The sequence below is a fragment of the Symphalangus syndactylus genome, chromosome 1, assembly GCF_028878055.3.
Source record: "Symphalangus syndactylus isolate Jambi chromosome 1, NHGRI_mSymSyn1-v2.1_pri, whole genome shotgun sequence".
Taxonomy (NCBI): Eukaryota; Metazoa; Chordata; class Mammalia; order Primates; family Hylobatidae; genus Symphalangus; species Symphalangus syndactylus.
The window spans coordinates 120,425,010-120,452,079 of NC_072423.2; the positions used below are offsets into that span (position 1 = coordinate 120,425,010).

The 27,070-nt window shown below is 43.5% G+C and overlaps 1 protein-coding gene and 1 long non-coding RNA gene across 12 annotated transcripts in view; one reads left to right on the forward strand and one right to left on the reverse strand.

The window, feature by feature from the left end:
• Positions 1 to 2,786: 2,786 nt before the first annotated feature.
• RPL14 (ribosomal protein L14) lies at positions 2,787 to 7,998 on the reverse strand. 2 transcript variants are annotated; one of them, XM_055281771.2, is made up of 6 exons: positions 7,882 to 7,998; positions 7,253 to 7,354; positions 6,014 to 6,108; positions 3,547 to 3,646; positions 3,396 to 3,449; positions 2,787 to 3,117 (listed from the first exon to the last, which is right to left on the reverse strand). In XM_055281771.2, exons 1-6 carry the CDS (start codon positions 7,882 to 7,884, stop codon positions 2,839 to 2,841), a joined length of 633 nt encoding a protein of 210 aa, XP_055137746.1. In that variant the 5' UTR covers positions 7,885 to 7,998; the 3' UTR covers positions 2,787 to 2,838. The 2 variants fall into 2 exon arrangements, with proteins under 2 accessions (XP_055137746.1, XP_055137736.1); XM_055281761.2 differs by having other exon boundaries at positions 7,771 to 7,936.
• A 3,849-nt stretch (positions 7,999 to 11,847) lies between these two features.
• The window catches only part of LOC129484218 (uncharacterized), a 258,163-nt gene continuing 242,940 nt past the window's right edge, over positions 11,848 to 27,070 (forward strand). For 3 of the 10 annotated variants that reach the window (XR_010114194.1, XR_010114192.1, XR_010114193.1), the window contains exons 1-3: positions 11,864 to 12,125; positions 13,466 to 13,543; positions 18,391 to 18,821. This is a non-coding gene — a long non-coding RNA (uncharacterized lncRNA). Of the gene's footprint in view, positions 12,126 to 13,465; positions 13,544 to 18,390; positions 19,708 to 27,070 lie in introns of those variants that run through there. The other 7 variants (XR_010114196.1, XR_010114195.1, XR_008658380.2 and 4 more) reach the window with 6 other exon arrangements.

Sequence of the window (27,070 nt, forward strand, 5' to 3'; positions counted from 1 at the left end):
ACCACCTAAATGGCATTACCACTGCCACTTCCTTGGATTACTGCCAGACTTCATACTGCCAACCCCAGCATTCCCAGTCTTGATCCTGTAAGATTCAGTCTTAACAGTTCAATGATCTAAATCTGAGATATCATGCCATTTAAAAAAACTCTCAGTAGCTTCTCGTGTTCCCCTACAGGATGTAACCACTAACCTACTTCCTTACTGTGGTCCCAAGCCAGTCCTCTACATTATCAGTTCATTTATTTCCTATCTCATGTCATTCTTCCCTTACACCACCACCTTATTTTAGCTGTAAATTCCACTTTCTCTAGACAATTCTCTACCGCCCAGAGTAGAACAGGTAATCCCAAATTGTCCGTATTTTCCTTATTACACCATACCACTTGCCTATTATCAAGCAAATCCATGTGCTTTTTCCTTTACCCCAGTGAAGCTTGAGGCCAGCTTTTGGTTAGAAAATGAACTTCATTTAAAATGTATTCCTGGCCGGGCGCGGTGGCTCACGCCTATAATCCCAGCACTTTGGGAGGCTGAGGCGGGCGGATCACGAGGTCAGGAGATCGAGACCATCCTGGCTAACACGGTGAAACTCCGTCTCTACTAAAAATACAAAAAACTAGCTGGGCGAGGTGGCGGGCGCCTGTAGTCCCAGTTACTCAGGAGGCTGAGGCGGGAGAATGGCGTGAACCCCGGGGGGCGGAGCCTGCAGTGAGCGGAGATCACACCACTGCACTCCAGCCTGGGCACCAGAGTGAGACTCCGTCTCAAAACAAAAAACAAAAAACAAAAAAAACAAAAAACGTATTCCTGGCCGGAAGCAGTGGCTCACGCCTGTAATCCCAGCACTTTGGGAGGCCAAGGCAGACAGATCACCCGAGGTCAGGAGTTCAAGACCAGTCTGGCTGACATGGTGAAACCCCATCTCTAATACAAAATTAGAGGGGCATGGTGGTGCACGCATTTAACCCCTGCTACTTGGGAGGCTGAAGCAGAATAGCTTGAACCTGGGAGGTGGAGGTCGCAGTGAGCTGAGATCATGCCACTCCATTTCAGCCTGGGCAAGAGTAGGGCTCTGTCTCAAAAAAAAAAAAAAAAAAATCCCGTTTCATGCACAGCTTTGTAGTATTTTTAAATTTATCCAGGATCTTTTACTGCCCCTAATTACCTATATCTTGTGGTAGAAAGAACCAGAAGTCCAACCTACTATATACAGGATAAGTATCTCTTATCTGAAACACTCAGGACAAGATGTGTTCTGATGTTGGAGTTAAGTGCATATACATGACACTTTGGGGATGGGACCTAGGTCTATACAGGAAATTCATTTATGCTTCATATACACATACCCTGAAGGTTAACTATTTCTTCCTCAGGGACACTGAATAGTGTTGTGTACCTCCATTTTGACTATAACCCACCATGAGGATAGGCTAGGGATTTTTAAATTATAGTGTCATAGCTCAGTGTCAGAGGTTGGAGCTTTCTGGATTAGAAATATGCTCAATCTGCAATTTTTATACTTGCCCTATTTTCCTAGTTTACTTTTTATAAGAAAATTTGCAGGCCGGGCACAGTGGCTCACACCTGTAATTCCAGCACTTTGGGAGGCCAAGGCGGGTATATCATCTGAGCTCAGGAGCTTGAGGCCAGCATGGCCAACATGGTGAAACCTTGTCTCTACTAAAAATACAAAAACTAGCCAGACGTGGTGGCACACACCCGTAGTCTCAACTACTCAGAAGGCTGAGGCAGGAGAACCGCTTGAGCCCAGAAGGCGGAGGTTGCACTGAGCCACGATTGTGCCACTGCACTCCAGCCTGGGTGACAAGAGCAAGACTCTGTCTCAAAAAAACAAAAAAAGGCCAAGTGCAGTGGCTCACGCCTGTAATCCCAGTACTTTGGGAAGCCGAGACAGGCGGATCACCAGGTCAGGAGTTCAAAACCAACCTAGCCAACATAGTGAAACCCAGTCTCTACGAAAAAAATTAGCTGGGCATGGTGGTGGGCACCTGTAGTCCCAGCTACCTGGGAAGCCAAGGCGGGAGAATCACTCGAACCTGGAAGGTGGGGGTCGCAGAGAGCTGAGATCACACCACCGCACTCCAGCCTGGGCGACACAGCAAGACTCTGTCTCCAAAAAAAAATAAATAAATCTGCTAGACTCTTGAGCATCAAGAGGCTGTCACTTTACCTATTTATGGCAAACATATCTGTACAAGGAAAAACAATGTTCTGAAGCCAAAGTGACCGTAAGAAAAAAATGTCACTTGTGTCACTTGGTGTTCTAAGTTATCATGATTTCTCATGACATGATCAATTATGACTGCAATGATTTTGCACTACCTATCCAAGTATGGGCAGAGAGTGAGATTAAAGAACTGATTATTTAGGCCGGGCGCGGTGGCTCATGCCTGCAATCCCAGCACTTTGGGAGGCCGAGGCGAGCGGATCACAAGGTCAGGAGAGCTAGACCATCCTGGCTGACACGGTGAAACCCCGTCTCTACTAAAAATACAAAAAATTAGCCAGGCGCGGTGGTGGGTGCCTGTAGTCCCAGCTACTCGGGAGGCTGAGGCAGGAGAATGGTGTGAACCCGGGAGGTGGAACTTACAGTGAGCTGAGACAGTGCCACTGCAGTCTGGCCAGGGCAACAGAGCCAGACTCCGTCTCAAAAAAAAAAAAAAAAAAAAAAAAAGGACTAATTATTTAATGTTTATTATAATCCTACTATCAATCTGCCTCCTAACTCTAGCCTCAACAGGCTTTAAATCCAAAGGCTTAAATACATTTGCCAACACGTCAAAGAGAACCTTTATTACTTTTTATGATTGCCACTTATGCTTTCTTGCCAGATGCCTTTGGAGCAGGTGCTTTCTGGGCTGGAGCTTTTTGACCCTTCTGAGCTTTTGGAGCAGGCGCTGCTTTCTGGCCTGTGGCTTTCTGGGCAGGAACCTTCTGGGCTGGAGCCTTTTTACTCGCGGTGGTCATCTTTTTTGCTGGAACTTTAGCAGCAGCTGCAGCAGTACCCTTAGTACCAGGTGCTTTTTTGGGAGAAGCTTTCAGGAGAGCTGCCTTTTGAAGCTTCTTAACTTCATTCTTGATTATTCTGTTCCTCTGAAAATTATCAATGTAAGAAAGCACTTACTGTGTATACATACAATAAAATCCAATTTATGCTGGTTTTAGAAAGGGCATTAAGTGGTCTGTTCCCCTACAACTACATCTGAAGAAAGGTAACAATTTCATAAGGACATCATGAGATACAAATGAGGATAAATTCTCCCTTTTTACAGAAAGCTTCCAAGAAGCTGGCAGCCTGAAATGGGATTTGGCTACTGCTTCCTTATTATTCAAAAGCTAAGTTACACAAAAATACAGATCTTAAATCTTACCATTTTCTTTGCCTTCATAACTTTAAAACGATCAAAATCTGTCATCTTTGCCTTCTGTTAAAAAAAAATAAATAAAAATTATCCCTCTCACACTACCTTGAACCCTCCAAAAAAACAAAGGACCAGAATTCAAATGACCCTAAGTTATTACCCTTTCTCTGGCTTCAATCTTCTTGGCCCATCGTGTGGCTGCCCATTTTGTATTGATGTCTGCCTTCTGCCAGGCTTGTCGGACATACTTCTGGCGGGCACTAGAACGAGCCAAGACCACAGATTAAGAAATCAGCTTTGAAGTCACTCATTATCAAAGACACTTTCTTTGTTCCTTGAAAAGCACTCTTCCTGTTACACAACACCTGGCACACTATGTATTTTACTTATTTTTGTGTTCAGTAAACCAGAATAGGTTATTAACTTCAAGCATATTTTAATCAAAACTGTAATCCAGTCCCATTTTTTTTTTTTTTGAGAGAGAGGATCTTGCTTGCCACCCAGGCTGGAATGCAATGGTATCATCACGGCTCACAGCAGCCTCGACCTTCTGGGCTCAAGCCATCCTCCTGCCTCAGCCTCCCAAGTAGCTGGGACTACAGGTGCATACCAGCACACCCAGCTAATTTTTGTATTTTTTGTAGGGACAGGGTCTTGCTACGTTGCCCAGGTGGGTCTCCAACTCCTGGGCTCAAGCAATCCTCCACCTTGGCCTCCCAAAGTGCTGGAATTACAGGTATGAGCCACTGCACCCAGCCCAGCCTATTTTATGAATTTAAAAACTACCTCTTGACCAGGCGCAGTGGCTCACACCTGTAATCCCAGCACTTTGGGAGGTCAAGGTGGGTGAATCACCTGAGGTCAGGAGTTTGAGACCAGCTTGGCCAACATAGTGAAACCCCATCTCTACTAAAAACACAAAAATTAGCTGGGTGTGGTTGCAGGTGCCTATAATCCCAGCTACTTGGGAGGCTGAGGTTGCAATGAGTCACGAATGCGTCATTGCACTCTAGCCTGGGTGACAAAGTGAGACTCCGTGTCAAAAAAAAAAACAAAACTCAAAAAACACAAAAATCCCACCTCTGACTATATATAATTCCACTCGGACAGTGGTCATGTTGAAAACCATTCCTTTTTTTTTCTTCTTTTGAGACAGGGTCTTGCTATGTAACCCAGGATGGAGAATGCACTGGCGCAACGTTGGCTCACTGCGACCTCCACTTCCTAGGTTCTAGCAATTCTCCTGTTCCACCCACCCAAACAGCTGGGACTACAGGAGTACACCACCACACCGGGCTAATTTTTGGTCTTTTAGTGGAGACAGGATTGGCCAGGCTGGTCTCAAATTCCCGACCTCAAGTTATCTACCCACCTTGGCCTCCCAGAGTGCTGAGATTACAGGTATAAGCCACTGCACCCATCCAAGCCATTCATTCTCATAACAAACAAGGTAATTAATGTTAACTCTTAGGCTTAAAAAAAAAAAAAAATTTACAGTAAAAATCTGTGGCCTAACATCCTAAAAATAAAATCCAGGGTGTCCAAAGATCCAAGGCAGAATTACAAGAGTACCTAGTGAAAAATCGAAGTTACCAGGTATTTTCTACTGCTTTGAACTTTGACAAGTATCCTCAAGCTTCACCCCTAATTCGGCTTAAAACAATGTGGTATGTCATAGTAGCAGCAGCACGGCTATGTTCACTCGAGGTTGTTCAAGTGGCATGTTTTCAACCACCAGTACTTCAAAGTCCATTATGTGTTAATACACGTCCCACAGTGTCTGTAGTGCTCAGCATACAGCAAGTTTTTGACTATTTTTTAAAGCATGCAAAATTATATTACATGTTCCACTGCAACCATCATTGTGGGTTGAATTAACTGTATAGCAACACACTAAAGTGTTTTAACTTTCATGTCAAAAAAGAACCGCTATTCATTGCCTCATTTAAATGTAAGCTAGGGATAAAACCTCTTATATTAAATACTGTGTAACTGACACACACTAAGAGCTTACCTAATGATAACTAGTATCAAAAAACACAAGACTTAGTATTTTTGTTTACTTTAAGCTAAAAGTTTGGCAGAAACCAGAAGAAGATGGCAAGTCTAAACAAAGGCAAAGCCCTAAACTACCAGGGTAGAAAAGTGACCTTAAGGCATTTATTTTTTTATTTTTGAGACAGGTTCTCACTCTGTCATCCAGGCTGGAGTGCAGTGGCATGATCACAGCTCTCTGCAGCCTCGACCTCGCTAAAACGATCCTCCCAACTCAGCACCCCAGAGATCCCCCTACCTGGGATTACAGGCGCGTGCCACCATGCCCAACGAATTTTTTTGTATTTTTTGTAGAGATGGGGGTTTTCGCCATGTTGCCCATGCTGGTCTCGAAACTCTTGGGCTCAAGAGACCCTCCCACCGTGGCCTCCCAAAGTATTGGGATTACAGGCATGAGCTATCATGCGCAGGCAAGACATTTTAAAAGTAAATAATCCCTGTCTACTTCTATGATGTAAATCCCTCTTCAGGATGGCTCTGAATCTTCCATATTGTTTACTCCAAAACAAACTTTTACAAGTATAAACAAACCTGGGGATCAGAAGGAGGAGTGATGATTAGTGGACAGTTACCTGTGCGGAAACTTCAGGATGAAATCAGTGAGCTGCATGCACTTGAAAGGCATGGCCTGTCTCCTCACTTGAGTGCAAGGTCCATCGACCAAAGCCTAGAACACAAACATCAAGAACTTCAGTGCAAAATCCAACAGCAATTAAAATGGTCAGATGGGCCGGGCGCGGTGGCTCACACTTGTAATCCCAGCACTTTGGGAGGCCGAGGCGGGTGGATCACGAGGTCAGGAGATCGAGACCATGGTGAAACCCCGTCTCTACTAAAAATACAAAAAATTAGCCGGGCGTGGTGGCGGGCGCCTGTAGTCCCAGCTACTCGGAGAGGCTGAGGCAGGAGAATGGCGTGAACCCGGGAGGCAGAGCTTGCAGTGAGCCGAGATTGTGCCACTGCACTCCAGCCTGGGGGACAGAGCGAGACTCCGTCTCAAAAAAAAAATAAATAATAAAAAATAAAAATACAAAAAAAAAAATTAGCCGGGCGTGGTGGCGGGCGCCTGTAGTCCCAGCTACTCGGAGAGGCTGAGGCAGGAGAATGGCGTGAACCCGGGAGTCGGAGCCTGCAGTGAGCCGAGATTGCGCCACTGCACTCCAGCCTGGGCGACAGAGCGAGACTCCGTCTCAAAAAATAAAATAAAATAAAATGGTCAGATGGTTCTGTAAAATTACTTATCCGTTCAGGGCCATCAAACCCACACTACTATTTAAATAAACTGCTCAGAAAAGACAAGGATTGTCCTATCTGGGTCATATAAATTTACGTCTTTTGCTCAACACAAACATTTCTCCACATCATTAAATGCTCCTTCTTAAACTATTAGTACCCCATAGAAACCAACCACATGTAATTTACAGGCTACTGTAGGGCTCTGATCCCTCCTGATTTATAGTCAGTGGTCAACTCCTTAGTTTGCTTGTTTCAAATACACAGCAGTAAATACAAAAGTGCTTTCTATGTGCTGGATCTGTTCTAAACTCACTTTACGTATAGTAACTCATTTAAAACTAACCAACGTTTCAGCCCATAACTGGCTCTAGCTTAAATGGCTAATACTAAAATTCAATACTAATAGCTAACTTAAGGCTGTGCTTAAAACCCTTACCATTACCTGTTTCCTCAATGGTAAAATAAAGCGACTACCCATAGCATCCTCATCTTACACAGCCATCGAAACAATTCATTATTGCCATCTGCAGGGCACATGTCCACTGCCATGTTTAATAAAAAGTTGTGACACTTACCCTGTTCTGATCAATAACATCTACAATCGCGACCAATTTTCCGGCATGAGGTCCAAAGGAGACGTAGGCCACCCGGCCAACCTCCACGAAGCGCCTAAATACCTAAAATTGGGGGAGAAAGAACAGTGAAACTTACTTAGAAATACTCGTTAGATATGTCACTTTCTGCAGCTAAAGACGACATGGTTAAATTCAGCGAAAAGGAATGCTGCAGGGAACAAACGCCCGAGAGCCAGGCGCCAACCTGGATGGACGAAATCGGCAAACGCCTCAGTAGCTTAAGCCCGGTTCCCACCGTCCCCTAGCTCCCAGTTCCGCAAGGCCCACACGGCGGGACAAGGCTCTCGGACCACGAAGCTGCATCAGCCACCCAGCTCCAGGGGCGGACGCGCGCACGCGTGGCCCAAGGCGCGCCAGGCCTGCCGGGCCCTCCACGCGCTCGCCAGCGGCAAGTCCGGGAAGAACGCGAGTCCGGGAAGGACCCGATTCCGGTGCACGGCCGGCCCGGGGACCCTCACCATGCGCTTCCCGGGACCCTCTGGGAACCGTTCGGCGCCTCAGCTTCCCAGCGAAGGTGGAGGTCGAGCGGCATGGTCGCCAGCCTCGGAGCCCACAACAGTAAGACTCACCATGTTAGCGGCGTTGGGCGAGAAGGAAGGAGGCCCGCCCAACCGCGCGCATGTGTAGAAGAACGCACCGCCCCTGCGGTAACGAGACGCCGACGTGGGCACCGATTGGTTGGTTCGTGCGCGCGTGCGTGCGTACGCGCCCGCAAGCTCACTGGGAAAACATGGCGGAGTCTGCTGGAGCTAAATTGCTTTTTGGCAAAGTTGGGCGGCGAGATTGTCTTTGGTGATTTGGATTGCAGAGCTGCAGGAAGGTCATCGCTTAGTAATTTAGGTTTAAGAGTACGGAAGCTATGTCTTCCGTTGGTCGCATGCCATTTGACTTCCTTTTTATTTCCCCTAGTTTAATTGTTGGTTATTCATGGCTAGGTCTGTTCGCTCCTCACGTTCTCTCCCTAATCTCAGTATAACTTTGTTAACCTTTCATTTTAAAGTAATTCACACTTACAGAAATATTGCTAAACTAATACAAATAATTCCCATAAACTCTTCTAGATTCCACAAATGTTAACGTTTTGCATGTGCTGTGTCATTCTACCATTTGAGAGGCAATTGCCGACATGATGTCCTTCTATCTCTCCTTTTTTTTTTTTTTTTTTTTTTTAAGACGGAGTCTCGATCTGTTGCCCAGGCTGGAGTGCAGTGGCGGGAACTCGGCTCACCGCAACCTCCGCCTCCCGGGTTAAAGTGATTCTCCAGCCTCAGCCTCCCGAGTAGCCGAGACTACAAGCGCGCGCCACCATGGCCGGCTAATTTTTTTGCATTTTTAGTAGAGACAGGGGTTCACTATGTTGGCCAGGCTGGTCTCGAACTCCTGACCTCGTGATCTGCCTCCCTCGGCCTCCCAAAGTGCTGGGATTACAGGCGTGAGCCACCGTGCCTGGCATTACATTCTTTTATAGAGACAGAGTCTCCCTCAGTCGCTCAGGCTGGAGTGCAGTGGCGCGATTACGGTTCCCTGCAGCCACTAACTTATTAGAGTGAAAACGGTCCTCTCAGCCTCCCAAAGTGCTGGGATTACCGGCGTGAGCCACCATGCCCAGCCTATCTATACATTCTTAAAATGTGTATTTCCTAACAACAGAGAGAGTCTCTTATGTCATCAGTACATTATCAAAATCAGGATATTAATATAGCAATAGTACTATTATCTAACTTTCAGTCCTTATTCAAATTTATAAGTTCTTGCTCCTATGTTCCTTGGAGCAAATGGGAAAAAAGTTTTTTTTCCAGGCTCTTGATCTAATGGAGGATTACAAATTGCAATTATTTATCAGATCTCTAGTCTTTAACTGATAGTTTTAGATTTAACTGTTAAATTTGTAACATGGGTTTGTTGGAGTTTTTCTCATTCGATTCAGATAGTGAATTTTTGGTAGAAATGCTGTGTCCTTGGTGCATCACATCAGAACACATTCTCTCTCTCTCTCTCTCTCTCTCTCTCTCTATATATATATATATATATATATAATATATACACACACACACATACTTTTTTTTTCTTTCTTTTTTTGAGATGGACTCTCCCTCTGTCGCCCAGGCTGGAGTGCAGTGGTGTGATCTCGGCTCACTGCCACCTCTGCCTCCCGGGTTCAAGCAGTTCTCTGCCTCATCCTCCCACGTACCTGGGATTACAGGTGCTTGCCACCACGCCTGGCTAATTTTTGTGTTTTTAGTAGAGACGGGGTTTCACCATCTTCGCCAGGCTGGTCTTGAACTCCTGACCTTGTGATTCACCCGCCTCAGCCTCCCTAAGTGCTGGGATTACAAACGTGAGCCACCGTGCTCGGCCACACACATATACTTTTTTCCGAACAGATGGGGTCTGGCTGTGTTGCTCAGGCTGGAGTGCAGTGGCTATTCACAGGTCTGATTGTAGCCTACTACAGCCTTGAACTCATGGGCTCAAGCAGTTCTGCCTCAGCCTCCAGAATAGTTGGGACTACAGGAATACACCACCACACATGGGTTCCCAATATTGTGGTGGTACTTTATTTTTTAGATTTTTACCCATGCCAGTGCAGAGAGGTATTACCTTTTATCACTTGATTAAGGTGATGGTCTTTGCCATGACAGTTCCCAGATGTATTTCAAGCCTTTCCTCTAAGCTCTATGCCAGTCTGTCTTCCCTGAGACTGCTCTAGCAGCCTCCCAAATTCTGTCTTTAATCTGTTCTCTGCTCAGCAGTTAGAGGGATCTTTTAAATAAGTAAATCAGATCACATTATTTCCTGTTTTTAACACTTCAATTGCTTTTCACAATATTTGGAATAAAATCTCAACTTCTTACTCTGGCCTTGTATCATATGCTTTAATGCCCAGAGACACCTTATGCCATCCCTCCTTCATTGTGTTGAAGCCACACTGGTCTTGAATGAGCCAAGCTCTTTCCTCCTCCAGGACCATTATGCATGGTGTCTCTCCTGCCAGGAATGCTCTACCCATTGTTAATACTCATTGTATAGCAGTGCCAACTTATCTCTTGTATTTTTTCCTAGATATTTTTCTGAGAGTTAACCAGGCTACCACATAAAAAAATAGGTTAAGTCCCCACCCTTCTTTTTCTAGCTAACCTTGTTTCCCTCAGAGTTAACACAATTGCAATTGTTTGACTTGTTTTGCTGCCCACGTAGGTGTTGTTTCGTTCCAGTTAGAATAAGTTCCATGAGGGCAGAACCTTTGCTGTCTTTTCTGTTTTATTTTCTGACCTTAGTCTGGTAAGGGGCTCAATAAATAGGTAGTGAATGAATCAGTCTTTAGGTCTTGTTGTCTTGCTTTATAATTTACAAAGCAAAAGATATGAATGAAGAAGAATGTTCATTTTAGCATTTTTTTTGCTACTATCTCCAAACTGGAAATTACCCAAAGGCCCATAAACAAGAGACTGGATAAATTGTGATAATCTATAGCAACGGAGTCTACAGCAACTACATGGAACAATGCGGATGAATTTCATAAATAACACTAACAAGCTGACACAATATATCCTGTATGCTTTTATTTATATCAAATTCAACACAGGCAAAACTAATCTACAGTTCTTATAAGTGATGATCATGTTTACCTTTGGTGCAGGCAGCAGTGGCTAAAGGGGAAAAAGGGAGCTTCTGAGCTGCTGGCCATGTTATTTCTTCATCTGGTGTTAACTATGGGAGTGTGTTATTATTTTTGTTTTTAATTTTTTTAGAGACAGGGGTCTTGCTATGTTGCCCAGGCTGATCTGGTACTCCTAGCCTCAAGCCATTCTCCTGCCTAAGCCTCCCAAGTAGCTGAGATTAGGGGCACGAGCCACCCCGCCTGGCTGAAGTGTTTAGCTTGTGAAAATTCAGAGCCCTATCCATATGGTTTTTGCGTTTTCTCACCAAATGTATGTTAACCTAAAAAGTTTTTTTTAAATGCAGTTTCCTGGCCGTACAACCAGAGAACTTTATTTGCAGGTCTGGGGAGGGTCAATAATCTGCATATAAAAACAAGCTCTCAAACACACTTTGAACTTCCCCGAACACAATTTGAGAAACACTTTGGGACTCCCCCTACAGTTACAGAATTATTTTCTAAAGTACATTATCTTGTTATATCACTCCTGTTTAAAGTTGATTTTTATCCCCTATCTTACAGGATAAAGTCCAAATTCCCTAGTGTGGCATTCAAGGCACTCCAAAATCTTACTCCCAAACACCTTCCTAGCTTTTTTCTCCGACCATTCTGCGTCTCTCATTCCTATTTCCCGCAGCATTTCATGCAGCTTGAGCCCCTGTTTCCTAAAATGTGCTCCCCGAAAGCATCTCGAGACCCCCATCCCAGGCAGCCCCAGGCAGTTTTTAAGTTTCTACCAAGCTCCACTATACTGGCAAGGCAACTTTCCCCAAGCAAGTCTTGTTTGCTTCGGAAGGTCGCAGGCGCCCAGGAATGAACAGGATAACTGCTAGTGGCTCCAGATGTCAGAAAACAAATGACCAGATCGAGCACGCGCAGATCTCTGGTTGGTCGGCTGTGTGCCTCCGGAAGGCCCGCCCTGCTCGTCCAATCACCGAGAGGGAGGGCACGTTGAGGGTGATGCCAGGAATCAAGATGGCCGCCTGGGACCGCTCTCAGCCACTTCGGCCTCTACCTGAAGAGCCACGCCCCGTCTGCTACACCCAACCGGTTGGTTCCTCATCACAGAGAGGAAAGGCAACATGAGGATGACGTCAGATACAAACATGGCGTTCTGGACGGGCTCAGTAGTTTGCTTGGCCTCAACTCAAGGTGCGTCCGGACGTCCAATCACCAAGGGGCGCAGTCGGCTCTTAAATGTGAAGGCAGGGGCCTAGACACTCAGGTTTAGGGGATGTCAGCTGGTACTGTGTACGAGCTGTCCTGTAAGCCGTCGCCCGTCCCCTGAAGCCGCGCGCCTCTTCTCTCGCTTGTTGCAAGGGACGGATGTGAAGGGCTGGGCGGGCGTCGAGCTTTGGGTTCTTGCAGTGGGGCATAGACCTGAGGGCACTGGTCCCGCGGCCCAGATGGGGGATGCGAGGGACAGTAGTAGCACGTCCACTTGTCCCACAGTCTCTGCGGTGTCGCCGTGGCCAGGACTGCCTGCCTGTAACCAGATTGGCCCCTGTATTTCTGTCAGCTTCAGCTGACTAGATGTGTCTCAGTTTTGTTTATTCAGGCACTGGGGATGGGGGCATCAGTTTAGCAGACAAAATATTTACCTGAAGCCCCAAAGAAAAAGAAATATAAGCCAGTACAAGAATCAAACCAAAAGCTGTGCAGAACCCTGACTTTCTTTCTTGTTCCTATAACTAACATTCCAGAGAAGTGACCTAACCCTAGTTATGACCAAATTGACATGGTAGCCATGTGCATAACTACCTGGCAACGTGGACAGGTGCATTTGTATTTAGGAGTGAAAAAATGTTGTATCTGTTTTTGAAATTTGCAATCTTAGGAACCCTGAAGCTGAGCAAGACTGTTCAAGCCCAGTCAGCCTAAGACCACCAGGGACAAACCTGTAGTCAACAAAACGAGGTCTATCGACCTTTTTTAATGAGGGAGATTGCACACCAGAGACACCATGGGACATTTTACCAAGGGAAGGAAAATATAAAGTTACAGGATTTTGAGGAAGTGTAAAGTTTAGATGGAACTTAAATGAAACTGGGTTTTAATAGCCTCAAAACAAAGCAGGACTGTGAAAAAGGGTCAACATCAGGCCTAGACTGCAGAGTGGACCCATGGTCCTGTTTCTTTGAAAACCTCTTTTCTGAAGCTTTGCAACTGGCTGCTTGTAAATTGAAGCTGTGTCTCTGTGTTAAAGTGACGTAGGTCCTCCAAGCAAGATATTTTATTCTTACTGATAAAATTTCAAATAGCAAATTTCTGAGGGCTTTTGATTTTAGAGAACAAAGTTTCTTAGTGAGAAAGTGAGAAAGCAGTAGTCACTCAAAGAGGGTTATTATGACACTAAAGATTAAGCATGTCCTTGGCAGCAATAGTTTCTTGTTAACTTTGCAGCTGTCTTTATTTGTATTTGTTTTTCCTGCCTGATGAATAACCATGCACATTTTTCTTCTCAACTGAGCTTGTATTTACTTATTCCTTAGGAATGCTGATGGTATAGCAAGAAGGTATTCTGAGCATTATATCAATGGGGAAGTTCGAGATCTTTTGCAGAGCAAGAGGTAAGCTCACAAACCACAGGTAATAACACACTCTGGAATAAAAAATGTCCATAATGAAGAGGAACATTGGCCTATTACAGAAATCTGAGTGAGAAGCAAATGAAGGTCATCTTAGCAATTCAGTGATTGCCCACTTCCAACTTCCTGTTCCCAAAGAGGCTGATAGACCCTGGAATGGGTCAGGACACTTGGGATGCAGTGCCCAACTCCTCAGTAGTACAAGTTTGTCCAACACTCCAAATGCCTAGATAGGCTTTTGTGTGTGTGTGTGGTCTGTCCGTTGTATGTAACAAACAAGGAGGTAGTGTTGGTTTCTGTACTTTTTTTTTTTTTTTTTTTTTGAGATAGTCTTGCTCTGTCACCCAAGCTGGAGTGCAGTCACAGCTCACTGCAGCCTTGACTTGCTGGCTTGAGCCATCCTCCCACCTCAGTCTCACAAGTAGCTGGGACTACAGGCATGTGCCACCATGCCCAGCTAATTTTTAAATTTTCTGTAGAGATGAGGGTTTCATTATGTTGTCCAGGGTGGTCTCAGACTCCTGGACTCAAGTGATCCTCTCGGCCTCTCAAAGTGTTAGGATTACAGATGTGAGCCTCTGCACTGCGCCATGTTTTTGTTTTTTGTATTTTGTTTTTTGGTTTTTTTTTTTAACTGTACATATTTCCCATCAGTGGGCTGCAAAGTCAGGAGCTAGAGATCAGCAAGCAAGATCAAGATCTTTGACACTCTTCACAACAACATAAACAATAGGTGGAGTAATTTATGATAATTCAACTCTGGGAACACAGGGTGAATCACTGGTGTATGCTAAGTGACTAAAACAGTGCCTGGAGTAGAATAGGCCCTTCATAAATATTTTGAGTGAATGAATGAAAAGGCAAAGCCTTAGAACATACTAAATGTCTATCAAAAGAGATCTGCTTAAATAAACCTGCCTGCAGAACTGCTGAAAAGCACCAGCTAGCTATACTGATCGAGAATGCTTTCCAGGATAGGAATGGAAAGTTGTGTGTGTGTTGGAGTCTTAACAACACTAGAAATAGAACCATGGTGCAAAGAGCTTTCTGAGAGGCCTGCTAAGTAGGTGAAAAGCTCCTGTATCACCATGGAAACAACTGTCCGCAAAAGGAATGACTACAAGGACAGGTGCTGGATAATGCAGCATAGTGAACATGGTGGTAAACAAGGATGCAGAATAAGTGACAGGGCATTCAGGGAGAAGAGATGCTAACATGGTGTCATCTAGAAGGAATGAACATGTATTAATTCATTTAGCAAATACTGAATGCCTCGTGTGTACCAGAAACCATTCAAGGCATTGAAGACATAGTAGTGAACAAAAGAGGCAAAAGTTCTACTCTCATGGAACTGTCATTCTAGTGGGTAGATACAGAAAATAAACAAATAGTGTGTCATATGGTGGTAAGTGCCACAGAAAAATAAAAAGGAGGATGGAGAGTACTAGGGTGGACTTGCTTTAGGAGGAAAGGGTAGTTATTTTAAATACGGAAGTGAGGGAAGACCTTGAGGAAAAAGTGACACTTGAATAGAGAACTTCAGGAGATGAGTGAGCAATTCATGTGTATGTCTGGGATTCCAGGCAGAGGGAACAGCAAGTTTTCTCAGCATGCGTGTGGAAGAGCAGGAAGACCAATGAGGCTGAAGTGGGGTGACTGAGGGAGAGATAGTATGAGATGAAGGAGCCAGGGCATGTGGAACCTTGGAAGCCACTGGAAGGACTTGCTTTTACTCTCGAGATGGGAGCCAGTAGATGCTTTAAATGGAGCAGTGACATGATCTGATATGTTTTTAAAGATGATACAGGCTGTTGGGTTAAGAATGCCCTCCTCCTCATAGACTGTAGGAGGCAAGGTTGCAGCTGGAGACAAGTTGGATGGGTGTTACATCTTGCCTTTTTTTTTTTTAAAGGATTAAATGAGTTAACATTCGTTAAAGGCAGTAGTAATATGTAAAAAGGACAATGTTGGGCCTGAAAACCTGAGTTTTGTGTATCTCCGTACCAGCAGGGACACTGTCTCAGAGGTCACTGTGGTGCTAATAAACAAATATTCAGAACCCAAGTTGTACCAAATATTTACCATGGGAAGCAGTACTAGGGCTTAAATTTCTCTTGCCATAGATCCTGGATCAAAAATGTTTCTATTATTAAGAATTTCCACATATACAAAAATAGAATAGTATGTATAATAAATTCTCATGTATACATTACACTTTCTCAAAAATTATCCACACAGGGCCAATCTTGTTTCATTTCTACTCATTTACTACTCTCTCTTTTGTTTTATTTTAAAAGCCAATTCAAGAAATTTTAGCCCTAAATACCTCAATATGTATCTAAAAGATGATTTCTTTAAAAGAAATATAACCCCAATAGTATTATCACAACTGAAAATTAACAAAAATTCCGTAGTATCTTCAAGTATTTATTCCAATTTTGGAGGGGTTCTTGCACCTTTGTCCGTATTTTCTGAGAGCCTGTAGTTGATCAAAAGCCTTCCAAGAGACAACATCAGTTTTGGGAAGACCAGTATTTAAATTTTTATCAAATAACTCCAGAATTGTGGCTGAGAACCAGTCACACACACACACTCACATAGAACATTTGTGTAGCTAATCCTTATAGCACTTCTAACTAACACTAGGCACCATTCTGAGTGCTTTGCAAATATTAAATCGTTTAATCCTTGCAAAAGCCCAAGATGTAACCTCTAGAATAGAGGTGATATTATTATCCCTATGTTGCAGGTGAGGAAACGGATAGGGAGGCTAAATAACTTGCGCCCCCTCAGATGGCTAGTCAGTGCATGGTTCAGACGCAGAGTCCATACTCTTAACCATGCATAATAAACTGAGAGTGTAAAGTTGTTAGGTGGATCCAATTAGATTGAGGAAATTAGCAGCGATCCTAGTCGAGGAATAAAATTGCATCTACTCAAACCTAAGAGTTGAAAGAAGTTATGATAAAAATTAAAGAGAACTTGAAGGACGGCTCAAGGAGTTGTGATATACTTAGTTGTCAAATCATGATCTTAAACTTTTTTATTTTTAATTTTATTTTTAATTTTTTTGTATTTTTAATTTTCATGGTTACATAGCAGGTGTGTGTATTTGTGGGGTACATGAGATATTTCGGTACAGGCATGTAATGCATAATAATCATGTCATGGAAAATCGGGTATCCATCTCCTTAAGCATTTATCCTTTGTGTTACAAACAACCCAATTATACTCTTTTAGGTTTTTTTTTTATTTGTTTTTTGAGATAGAGTCTTGCTCTGTTGCCCAGGCTGGAGTGCAGTGGCGCAATCTCAGCTCACTGCAAGCTCCGCCTCCCAGGTTCAAGTCATTCCCCTGCCTCAGCTTCCCGAGTAGCTGGGACTACAGGTGCCTGCAACCATGCCCAGCTAATTTTTTGTATTTTTAGTAGAGACGGGTTTTCACCGTGTTAGCCAGGATGGTCTCGATCTCCTGACCTCGTGATCCGCCCACCTCGGCCTCCCAAAGTGCTGGGATTACAGGCATGAACCACCACGCCCGGCCTCTTTTAGGTATTTTTAAGTGTACAATTAAATTATTATTGACTATAGTCCCATTGTTGTGCTATCAAATACTAGTCTTAGTCATTCTTTCTAAATTTCTTGTGTATGCATTCACCATCCCCACCTCCCCCCACCACACCACTCACTACCCTTCCCAGCCTCTGGTAACCATCTTCTATTCTCTATCCCTATGAGTTCAATTGTTTTGACTTTTAGATCTCACAAGTAAGTGAAAACATGTGATGTTTGTCTTTCTGTACCTGGCATATTTCACTTACCATGATGATCTCCAGTTCCATCCATGCTATTGCAAATGACAGAATCTCATTCTTTTGATGGCTGAATAGCAGTCCATTGTGTATAAGTACCACATTTTCTTTATCCATTCATCTGTTGGCGATCTCAAACTTAACACACCAACATAGAGCTCCTCATCTTCAGCAACCCCTCCCTGTTAATCCACTAAACCTTACTGTTTAGTTTTCCCCATCTGTGTCAATGGCAACTCTATCCTTCCAGTTGTTCAGAGCAGGCACCCTGAAGTCACCCTCTATCCTTTGCTTTTTTTTTTTGTTCTTTTTTTTTTTTTTTTTTTTTGAGACGTAATCTCTCTCTGTCGCCCTGGGGCTGGAGTGCAATGGTGCGATCTTGGCTCACTGCAACCTCTGCCTCCCGCGTTCAAGTGATCCTCCTGCCTCAGCCTCCCGAGTAGCTGGGATTACAGGCGCCCGCCACCTCGCCCAGCTAATTTTGTTGTATTTCTAGTAGAGATGGCGTTTCACCATGTTGGTCAGGCTGGTTTTGAACTCCTGACCTCAAGTGATCCTCCACCTTGGCCTCCCAAAGTGATAGGATTTCAAGTGTGAGACACCCAGCCCAGCTGATCTTTCACTTTCACACCCCATATCCAGTCAGACAAAAAATCTTGTTGGCTTTACCTTTAAAATTTTATTAAGAACCTGACTACTCTCCTCCTCTGTTACAACAAACCTTGTGCAAGCCACCACTATCTCTTGTTTGGATAACTGCAGTAGCCTCTGTGGTGAACACTTCTAAAATGGCCCCCAGTGATTTCTGCCTTCTGGTATTCACACCTTTGCCTAATCCCTTCCCTTTCAGAAAGAGCTGGACTTAGTGACCTTCTTCTAAGGCATAGACTATGACAAAAGTTGTGGGATATACTTCTGAGATTAGAGTATAAAAGACTGTGACACCTCTGTTTGTCTCTCTGTTTTTCTGTCTCTTTCTCTGCCTCCCTCTCTTTTCTGTTTGCTTGCTGTGATGAAGCAAGCTGCCCTGTTGTGAGTTCTCCGGTGGAGGGCCCCACATGGCAAGAAAATGAGAAGCCCCCTGGACAGACAAGAGCTGAGGCCCAGGATACAATATCCTGAAAAAAACTGAATCCTGCTGACAATTGCCCAAGTGAAGCTGGAAGTGGATCTTTCTGCAGTGGAACCTTGAGATGATTGCAGCCCTGGCTGACAACTTGATTGCTGCCTGTGAAGGACTCTGAACCAGACGACTCAGCAAAATTGTGCCCAGATTCCTGACCTACGGAGGCAGTGAGATAATAAATGCTGTTGTTTGAGGCCACAAAGTTTTGAGGTATTTGTTAATACAGCAATGGATACTTAATACAGCTTCCTACATGGTCTCCCTCCTTCGACCTTCACACTACAATCTGTTGTCCACACAGCAGTCATAGATCCTTTTAAAACGTAAGTCAGATCATCATGACACTCACCTCCCTGCTAAGTGGCCTGCAAGGCCTTTCACGCACTGATCCCCTATCCTCTCTCTTTCCTCATCTCCTGTCACTCTTCCCCTTGCAAATTTTCTTCCAGCACTCTGGCCTCCTTGCTGTTCTTCAGTATGGCAAGCAACCTGCTGCCCGGAGCCCACACGCTGACTGTCCCCTCTCCTAGGACACTCTTCCCTCAAAGGCTCCTATATCTTGCCTGCTGGCTCCCGCATCTTCTTCAAGTCTGCTCAGATGTCACCTTCTCAGGCCCATCCTGGCTATCCTCTTTCAGTTCTGACACAAAATAATTTATCGCTTTATTACATCATTATTTTGTTGTCTTCCCTCCTTCTGTTCCTACTAAAATTTCATCTCTGGGAAAGCAGAAAACGTTGTCTTGTTCTTTCCTGTAACTCAAGTGCCTTGAACATTGCCTCATTAATTGCTTGCGCTCAGTAATATGTGTTGAATAAATGGGTTAAGTAGTTTATTAATTGTGAAACTAAATCCTGTCTGAAAGGTTTGGAGCAGCTTGTTGAAATAGCAAACGGAGATTCTGTGTTTTAAGTTGTGGCTAAGGTAGAATCATCCATGATGTATGTGGAGCCAGATCCTGTGTCCTGGACTTAAATATCTGTATCTGACCTGTGGATAATTATATTGCTATCCTACACCTTTGACCTGTTCATCTCGGCTCACCTGTGATCCAGGCTATACTCCTAAAGTTGGGTGAGAGAGTCTGCAACACAAGGAAGACATAGAGCCATCATTTAGTAAATCAAACCCATAATAATACATTTTGTTGTTAAATGTAGCCAATCTCTGAGTATTTTTTATTAAAGTATCTCTAATGTTTAAAAGCATCTAACACATTCCTCATGTTTCAACTGTCCTCAGCCCCTGCTTGGCTTCCCTCCTGTATGCGTCAGTGCCCAAAGTCCAGAAGGGGCCAAGGTGGCAGGGGTCTGGCGTGTCAGTGCTAACCTGAGTGTGTGCCCACCTGACTGGGCTGCGACAGTGCCCGGGTTCGGCCCCAACCTTGCTCCGTGATTGGAGCGGGCGCTGGGAGCAGGAAGAGGCAAGGCAGTGGGAGCAGACAATTCGCAGGGGGGCCTTCCTGGGCCCCCAAGAGCACAGAGATGCCTGGGTTTGCAGCCGGGCCTGGGTAGCTGCAGCGGCACCTGGGGAGGGCAGGGCTTCTGCCTGTTCCGTGGAGTGTATAACCCCAGCCGTGCCTCCCTGTTCAGCCGATGTCTTGGCAGTGGCCACTCTAGATGGGTCACTGCTGCCACCAATATGACATTAATGAAGTAGAGTTAAAGTTTTCAGAGGATTTAATTAATCATGATTTTAAGTGGTGCTGTTTCTGGAAATTTAATCTCTTAGACTTGACTTATTTGAACATTCATCATAGAGCAAGCTAAAGTTATTGTTTCTAATTTACATAAAAATTACTACCTATGAAACAGAATAATAACTACAAGTTGAAATAAAAGGTTTAAGAAAATCTAGGTTTTTAAACATAAGACTTTAAAAATTAAATATTATTTTAATGGCTAGTAACTGTTGATAGTCCGTTTTGTGCACAACAACCCCCCTTGGGCATTTGAAAATAAAAATCTCTACTGACCATTTTGAAAGAATGAGTTTGAGGATACATCCACAGATTGGAGCTTCAGCATGAGCAGGACATGGAGAGCCCAGGAACCTTGAACAAAATCATAGGGTTGCATCTGAACAAGAAGTTGATTACATTCAATTCTGGTCACCTGGCCCATTAGTGGTGGCATCAGACCCAGAAAAGACATCTGGAGGAGAGTTAGTGTGCATCAATTTTAGCAATGAGTTATAGAGTCTCTCAATAACTGTGGCTTAAACATTTATTTTCCTCTTTTGTGGGGGTCCTGGGCTGGCCTAGTCCCTCAGCTCAGGGATGCAGCTCACTCTTCCTGCATCCCTAACATCCATGAGATGGCTCTTATTCTCATTACGTCAGGCCTACAGATCCTGCCCTTATACTTTGCAGCAGGATAAAGGAAAAGGGCAAAAAATGGGTGTCCACTGTTCTCTCAGGAAGAGTCTCGGTTGCCATATCAGGGCACTTCTGCTTCCTTCCCGTTGGCCAGAACTCAGCCTCATTACCAAACCTACAAGCAATGCTGGGAAATGGAGTCTCCACTTCTGGTGGCTATGAGCCTTGCTAAAAATCAGATGTTCTAGAACTATTACTATGGAAAAAAGCAAAAGCAAATATCAGGAAATGGGTACTTACTACTTTACACATGTTATGTGGGCAGCAGCAAGCTATAGGACGTGAAATTTTAAATCTTAAGACTTTATATGGAATGGCACAGTTGAAATAGGGTGGAAATGATAGTCATAAGTAGTCACTGAAATCTATACAGGAAAACATGGGCTTGTTCCTGCAACGTCACAAAACACCAGCTGGGGATTATGTTCAAAACCCCAAAAATGTCATTTTAGGGCAGATAAGTATTCTTTTAGAAACAGCATTTTAGAAGCAATCAAAAAACTGCCAAACTGAGGAACAAATTAGCCTATGAGGAGGTATACATGGAAAGTATAAATTGGGTCTAAAACTTTTTCTCTCTTTCTCTTTCTTTCTTTTCTTTCTCTCTCTCTCTTTCTGTCTCCCTTTCCTTTCCTTTTCTCTTCTTTTCTTTTCTTTTCTTTTCTTTTCTCTTTTCTTTTCTTTCTTTTCTCCTGCCTCAGCCTCCCGAGTAGCTGCGATTACAGGGGCCCGCCACCATGCCCAGCTAATTTTTTTTTTTTTTTTTGTATTTTTTAGTTGAGACAGGGTTTCACTATGTTGGCCAGGCTGGTCTCGAACTCCTGACCTTGTGATCCGCCTGCCTCGCCTCCCAAAGTGCTGGGATTAGAAACGTGAGCCACCACGCCCGGCCGTAAAACTTTTTCATATACATACATATTTTTTGAGATGGAGTCTCACTCTGTCACCCAGGCTGGAGTGCAGTGGCGCAATCTTGGCTCACTGCAACCTCTACCTCCTGGGTTCAAGCGATTCTTCTGCCTCAGCCTCTGGAGCAGCTGGGATTACAGGCGTGCACCACCATGCTTGGGTAATTTTTGTATTTTTAGTAGAGTCGGGGTTTCACTGTGTTGGCCAGGCTGGTCTCAAACTCCTGACCTCAAGTGATCTGCCCACCTCAGCCTCCCAAAGTGCTGGGATTACAGGCATGAGCCACTGCACCCAGTCAAGTATCTTTTCTTTTTCTTTTCTTTTTTTTTCTGATGGAGTCTCACTCTATTGCCCAGGCTGGAGTACAGTGGCTTGATCTCAGCTCACTGCAACCTCCCCCTCCCAGGTTCAAGGGATGCCCCTGCCTCAGCCTCCCAAGTAACTGGGATTACAGGAACCCACCACCACCTCCAGCTAATTTTTGGATTTTTAGTAGAGTCTGGGTTTTGCCATGTTGGCCAGGCTGATCTTGAACTCCTGACCTCAGGTGATCTGCCCGTCTTGACCTCCCAAAGTGCTGGGATTACAGGCGTGAGCCACCGTGCTTCGCCTAAAACTTTTTCATAATTTAATCAATGGCATATTCCTAGGAGAAACCATAAAACGTTAAAATAAACTGCTTTGCTTATACAGAAAACAGCCTTCTTGTATAAAATCCTGGGCTGGAAGTTCTTGTCAACAGGTTACCCTTCTATTTTTTATTTTTTATTTTTTTTGAGACAGAGGCTCACTCTGTCATCCAGGCTGGAGTGCAGTGGCATGATCTCAGCTCACTGAAACCTCCACCTTCCAGGCTCAAGGTATCCTCCCACCTCAGCCTCACAAGTAGCTGGGACTACAGGTGCAGCCACCATGCCTGGCTAATTTTTTGGGGGTATTTTTTTTTAGAGAGGAGGTCTCGCCATGTTGCCTAGGCTGGTTTTGAATTCCTGGGCTCAAGCAATCCGCCTGCCTAAGCCTCCCAAAGTGCTAAGATTACAGGCATGAACCACTTTGTAACCACCATCCAGACCAAAATGCAGAACATTTCTGTGGCCGAATTAAGTTCCCTCTTTCTTCTTCACCTCATTTCCTGGAGTCAACCACTATTGTGCCTCTGTATCACCGTAGGTTCCTCTTGTTTATTCTTGGCCTTTGTATAAATTGTATCATACAGTATGTATTCTTTTGGGTCTGTTTTTTTCAGCTCAACATTATGTCTGTGAGAGTCATCCATGTTATTCTAGGTATTAGGATTTTTATTTTTTTTGCTCAGTAGTATTCCATTGCATGAGTGTAACACAATTTTTTTTTTTTTTTTTTTGAGATGGGGTCTCACTCTGTCCTCCAGGCTGGAGTGCAGTGGTGCAATCATGGCTCACTACAGCCTGGATCTCCTGGGCTCCAAGTAACCCTCCTGCCTCAGCCTCCCAAGGAGCTGGGACTACAGGTACACATCACCACACCTGGCCATTTTTTTTTTTTTTTTTTTTTTGTAGAGACGGGGGTCTCACTCGGTTGCCTCCCCAAGTGCTGGGATTACAGATATGAGCCACCACGCCTGGCCCAGATGTAAAGTTCTATCAACTTCATCATCATCTTTTTTTTTTTTTTAATTATACTTTAAGTTCTAGGGTACATGTGCACAACGTGCAGGTTTGTTACATATGTATACATGTGCCATGTTGGTGTGCTACACCCGTTAACTCGTCATTTACATTAGGTATATCTCCTAATGCTATCCCTCCCCACTCCCCCACCCCACAACAGGCCCTGGTGTGTGATGTTCCCCTTCCTGTGTCCAAGTGTTCTCATTGTTCAATTCCCACCTATGAGTGTGGACATGCGGTGTCTGGTTTTCTGTCCTTGCAATAGTTTGCTGAGAATGATGGTTTCCAGCTTCATCCATGTCCCTACAAAGGACATGAACTCATCCTTTTTTATGGCTGCATAGTATTCCATGGTGTATATGTGCCACATTTTCTTAATCCAGTCTATCATTGATGGACATTTGGGTTGGTTTCAAGTCTTTGCTATTGTGAATAGTGCTGCAATAAACATACGTGTGCATGTGTCTTTATAGCAGCATGATTTATAATCCTTTGGGTATATACCCAGCAATGGGATGACTGGGTCAAATGGTATTTCTAGTTCTAGATCCTTGAGGAATCGCCACACTGTCTTCCACAATGGTTGAACTAGTTTGCAGTCCCACCAACAATGTAAAAGTGTTCCTATTTCTCCACATCCTCTCCAGCACCTGTTGTTTCCTGACTTTTTAATGATCGCCATTCTAACTGCTGTGAGATGGTATCTCATTGTGGTTTTGATTTGCATTTCTCTGATGGCCAGTGATGATGAGCATTTTTTCATGTGCCTATTGGCTATTTCCTTTAGAGGCTACTGAGTCACTTCATTCTGGGTGGTTCCCTCTACACCTTCATCACCATCCTGGAGATTTCCTTCCCATTTTCTCCCATATTGGATCTCCTTTTTTTCTGGAGACCGTGCCTTTCGTTTTCTTGGTTTAGTCTCTTTTGGTGGAACACACCCTCCAGTTAGCTCCCTGTAAAAGGAAGCTGTCAGAAAATGTCTCTTCTATTCTCATACCTAATTGATCATTTGGCTGGATACAGAACTCTAACTCAGACATAATTTTCCCTCAGAATTTTGAAGGCATTACTCCATTGGCTTCTTGCTTCCGGAGTTATTGTTGAGAAAATTAAATCCATTCTCATCTTGATCATTTGTATGTGGCCCGTTTTTTTTTCTCCCTCTCTGAAAGTTTATAAGGGGTATTCTTTTTCTTTTAATGTTCTGAACTTTTATAGCATTATATATTGGTGTAAAGTAATTTTTATTTATTGGGCTGGGCCCTTTCAATCATGGCCATATCCTTCTGTTCACCTATGTATTTCATGGGTGATTCTTCTTTCTGAAACTTGTGTTATTCAGATGGGGGTTTTGGTGGGCTAGTCTTAGAATTTTGTCTTCTTACTCTTTTTCCCATTTCTTTATGTTTTTTCTTTCCTTTCTGAGGGTTTGCCTCAATGCTATCTTTCAGCCCTTCTAGCGAGTTCTTAATGTCTGCTATTATGTTTTAAATTTCCAAGAACTGTTTCTTTGTTCTGAATATCTAATCTTTCCTTTTAAAAAATTGTTTCTGAGATAGATGTGGTGGGGTGTGACTGTAGTTCCAGCTACTTGGGAGGCCGAAGTGGGAGGCTTGGGCCCAGGTTTTCAAGGCCAGCATGAGCAACATAGCAAGACCCTGTCTTAAAAAAAAAAAAAAAAAGAAAGAAAAAGAAAAAAATTGTTTCTATTTAATTGATGTAGTGTCCCTTATTTTTCTTATAATGAGTTTCGTTTTTTGTTTAAAATATTTTTTTCCTTGCATAGTTTCTGTTTCTTCCAATTCATTTTTTTCTTTTAGTTTGTTAGGCTCTTTATCCATATAATCTAGCTAATGGGTTTTGGCAGGCTAATGAATATATAAATTTGGAGTCAAGGGGAGAGGTTGGAGAATAAAAATTTTATCCAACTCAGAGAGCTGTTATAAAAATTAAGTGATGTAATGCATGTAATTTGCTTAGCACAGGTCTGGAATATAGTAAGCATTCAAATGTTAGATGTTGTTTTTTATTTTATTATTTAATGGCTGCATCATACTCTTTTAGCATATAGATGAACATAATTCACCTAGCCATTCCTCTACTGCTATTGAAGATTGGACTTACTTTTTCACTTTTTACTCTTATATAAATAGGGATTAGTATTTTTCTGAAAGCAGCTTTAGTCACATATTTTTAAACTTTCATTATGTAATATATATATTTTTTGAGACAGGATTTTGATCTGTTACCCAGGCTAGAGCACAGTGGCACAATCATAGCTTACTGCAGCCTCGACTTCCCAGGCTCAATCTATCCTCCCTCCTCAGCCTTCTGATTAAGCTGGGGCTACAGGCACGTGACCCACACCCAGCTAATTAATTTTTTTTTCTTTTTTGTAGAGGTAGGGTTTCTTTATGTTGCCTAGGCTGGTCTCAAACTCCTGAGCTCAAGCAATTCTCCTGTCTTGGCCTTCCAAAGTACTGGTATTACAGGTGTGAGCTACCGTGCCCAGACTCATTATGGAATTTTCAATCATGTACACAAGTAAAGAAAATGGTATAATAAACTCCCGCATACCCATTATTTAGTTTCAACAATAGCCATTTTTGATCAAGTATCCAAAGATGTTCATGTTTAATGGGCAATCTTGTTTTATCTATGGTACATGGATTCTATACCAGTGCTGTCCAATAAAAATATAATGTAAACTACAAAGGAAAACCATGTTTGTAATTTAAAACCTAACTTAATGTAACCTAAAGTGTTCTAGTAGCTACATTTGAAAAATATTAAAGAAAGAAGTGAAATTTATTTATTTATTTAAGACAGGGTCTTACTCTATTGCCCAGGCTGGAGTGTAGTGGTGCAATCATAGTTTGTTGAAGCATCCAATTCCTGGACTCAACCAATCTTCCAGCCTCAGTCTCATGAGTAGCTAGGACTATAGGCATGTGCCAGCAGGCCTGCTAATTGTTAAAGTTTTTGTACAGACAGTCTCCCTGTGTTGCCCAAGCTGGTTTGGAACTCCTGGCCTTAAGTGATCCTCCCATCTCACCTCAGCCTCCCAAAGTGCTGAGATTACAAGTGTGAGCCATTGTGCCTGCCCTGTGAAATTAATTTTAATAATACATTTTATTTTACTCAATATATCCAAAATATTATTTTAATATATAACCAGTTTCCAAGTTATTAATGACATATTTTAACTTTTTTGGTACTAAGTCTTCAAAATCCAGTGTGTACTTTACATTCATTGCATATCTCAACTGGACTAGCTCAATAGCCGTATGTGCCTAGTGGCTCCCCTGTGAGAAAATGTGAATATGCTCACCAAACAGGATTAATGTGAAGCAGATCCCAGACATTATATCAGTGTATCCATAAATATTTCAATATGTATCTGTAATAACAATGTCCGTATTTTTTAAAAAGGTTTCCTTAGAATTAATTTTTTTTTTTTTTTGAGACGGAGTCTCGCTCTGTCGCCCAGGCTGGAGTGCAGTGGCGCAATCTCGGCTCACTGCAAGCTCCGCCTCCCGGATTCACGCCATTCTCCTGCCTCAGCCTCTCCGAGTAGCTGGGACTACAGGCGCCCGCCACCACGCCCGGCTAATTTTTTGTATTTTTAGTAGA

Excerpts from the sequence above, each read along its gene's own strand:
- RPL14 (XM_055281771.2), bottom strand. Across the intron at positions 6,109-7,252 it reads ATGTTATTGATCAGAACAGG|GCTTTGGTCGATGGACCTTG; the intron begins GTAAGTGTCACA and ends TTTGTGTTCTAG. Across the intron at positions 3,450-3,546 it reads AGATTGAAGCCAGAGAAAGG|AAGGCAAAGATGACAGATTT; the intron begins GTAATAACTTAG and ends TTTTTTTAACAG.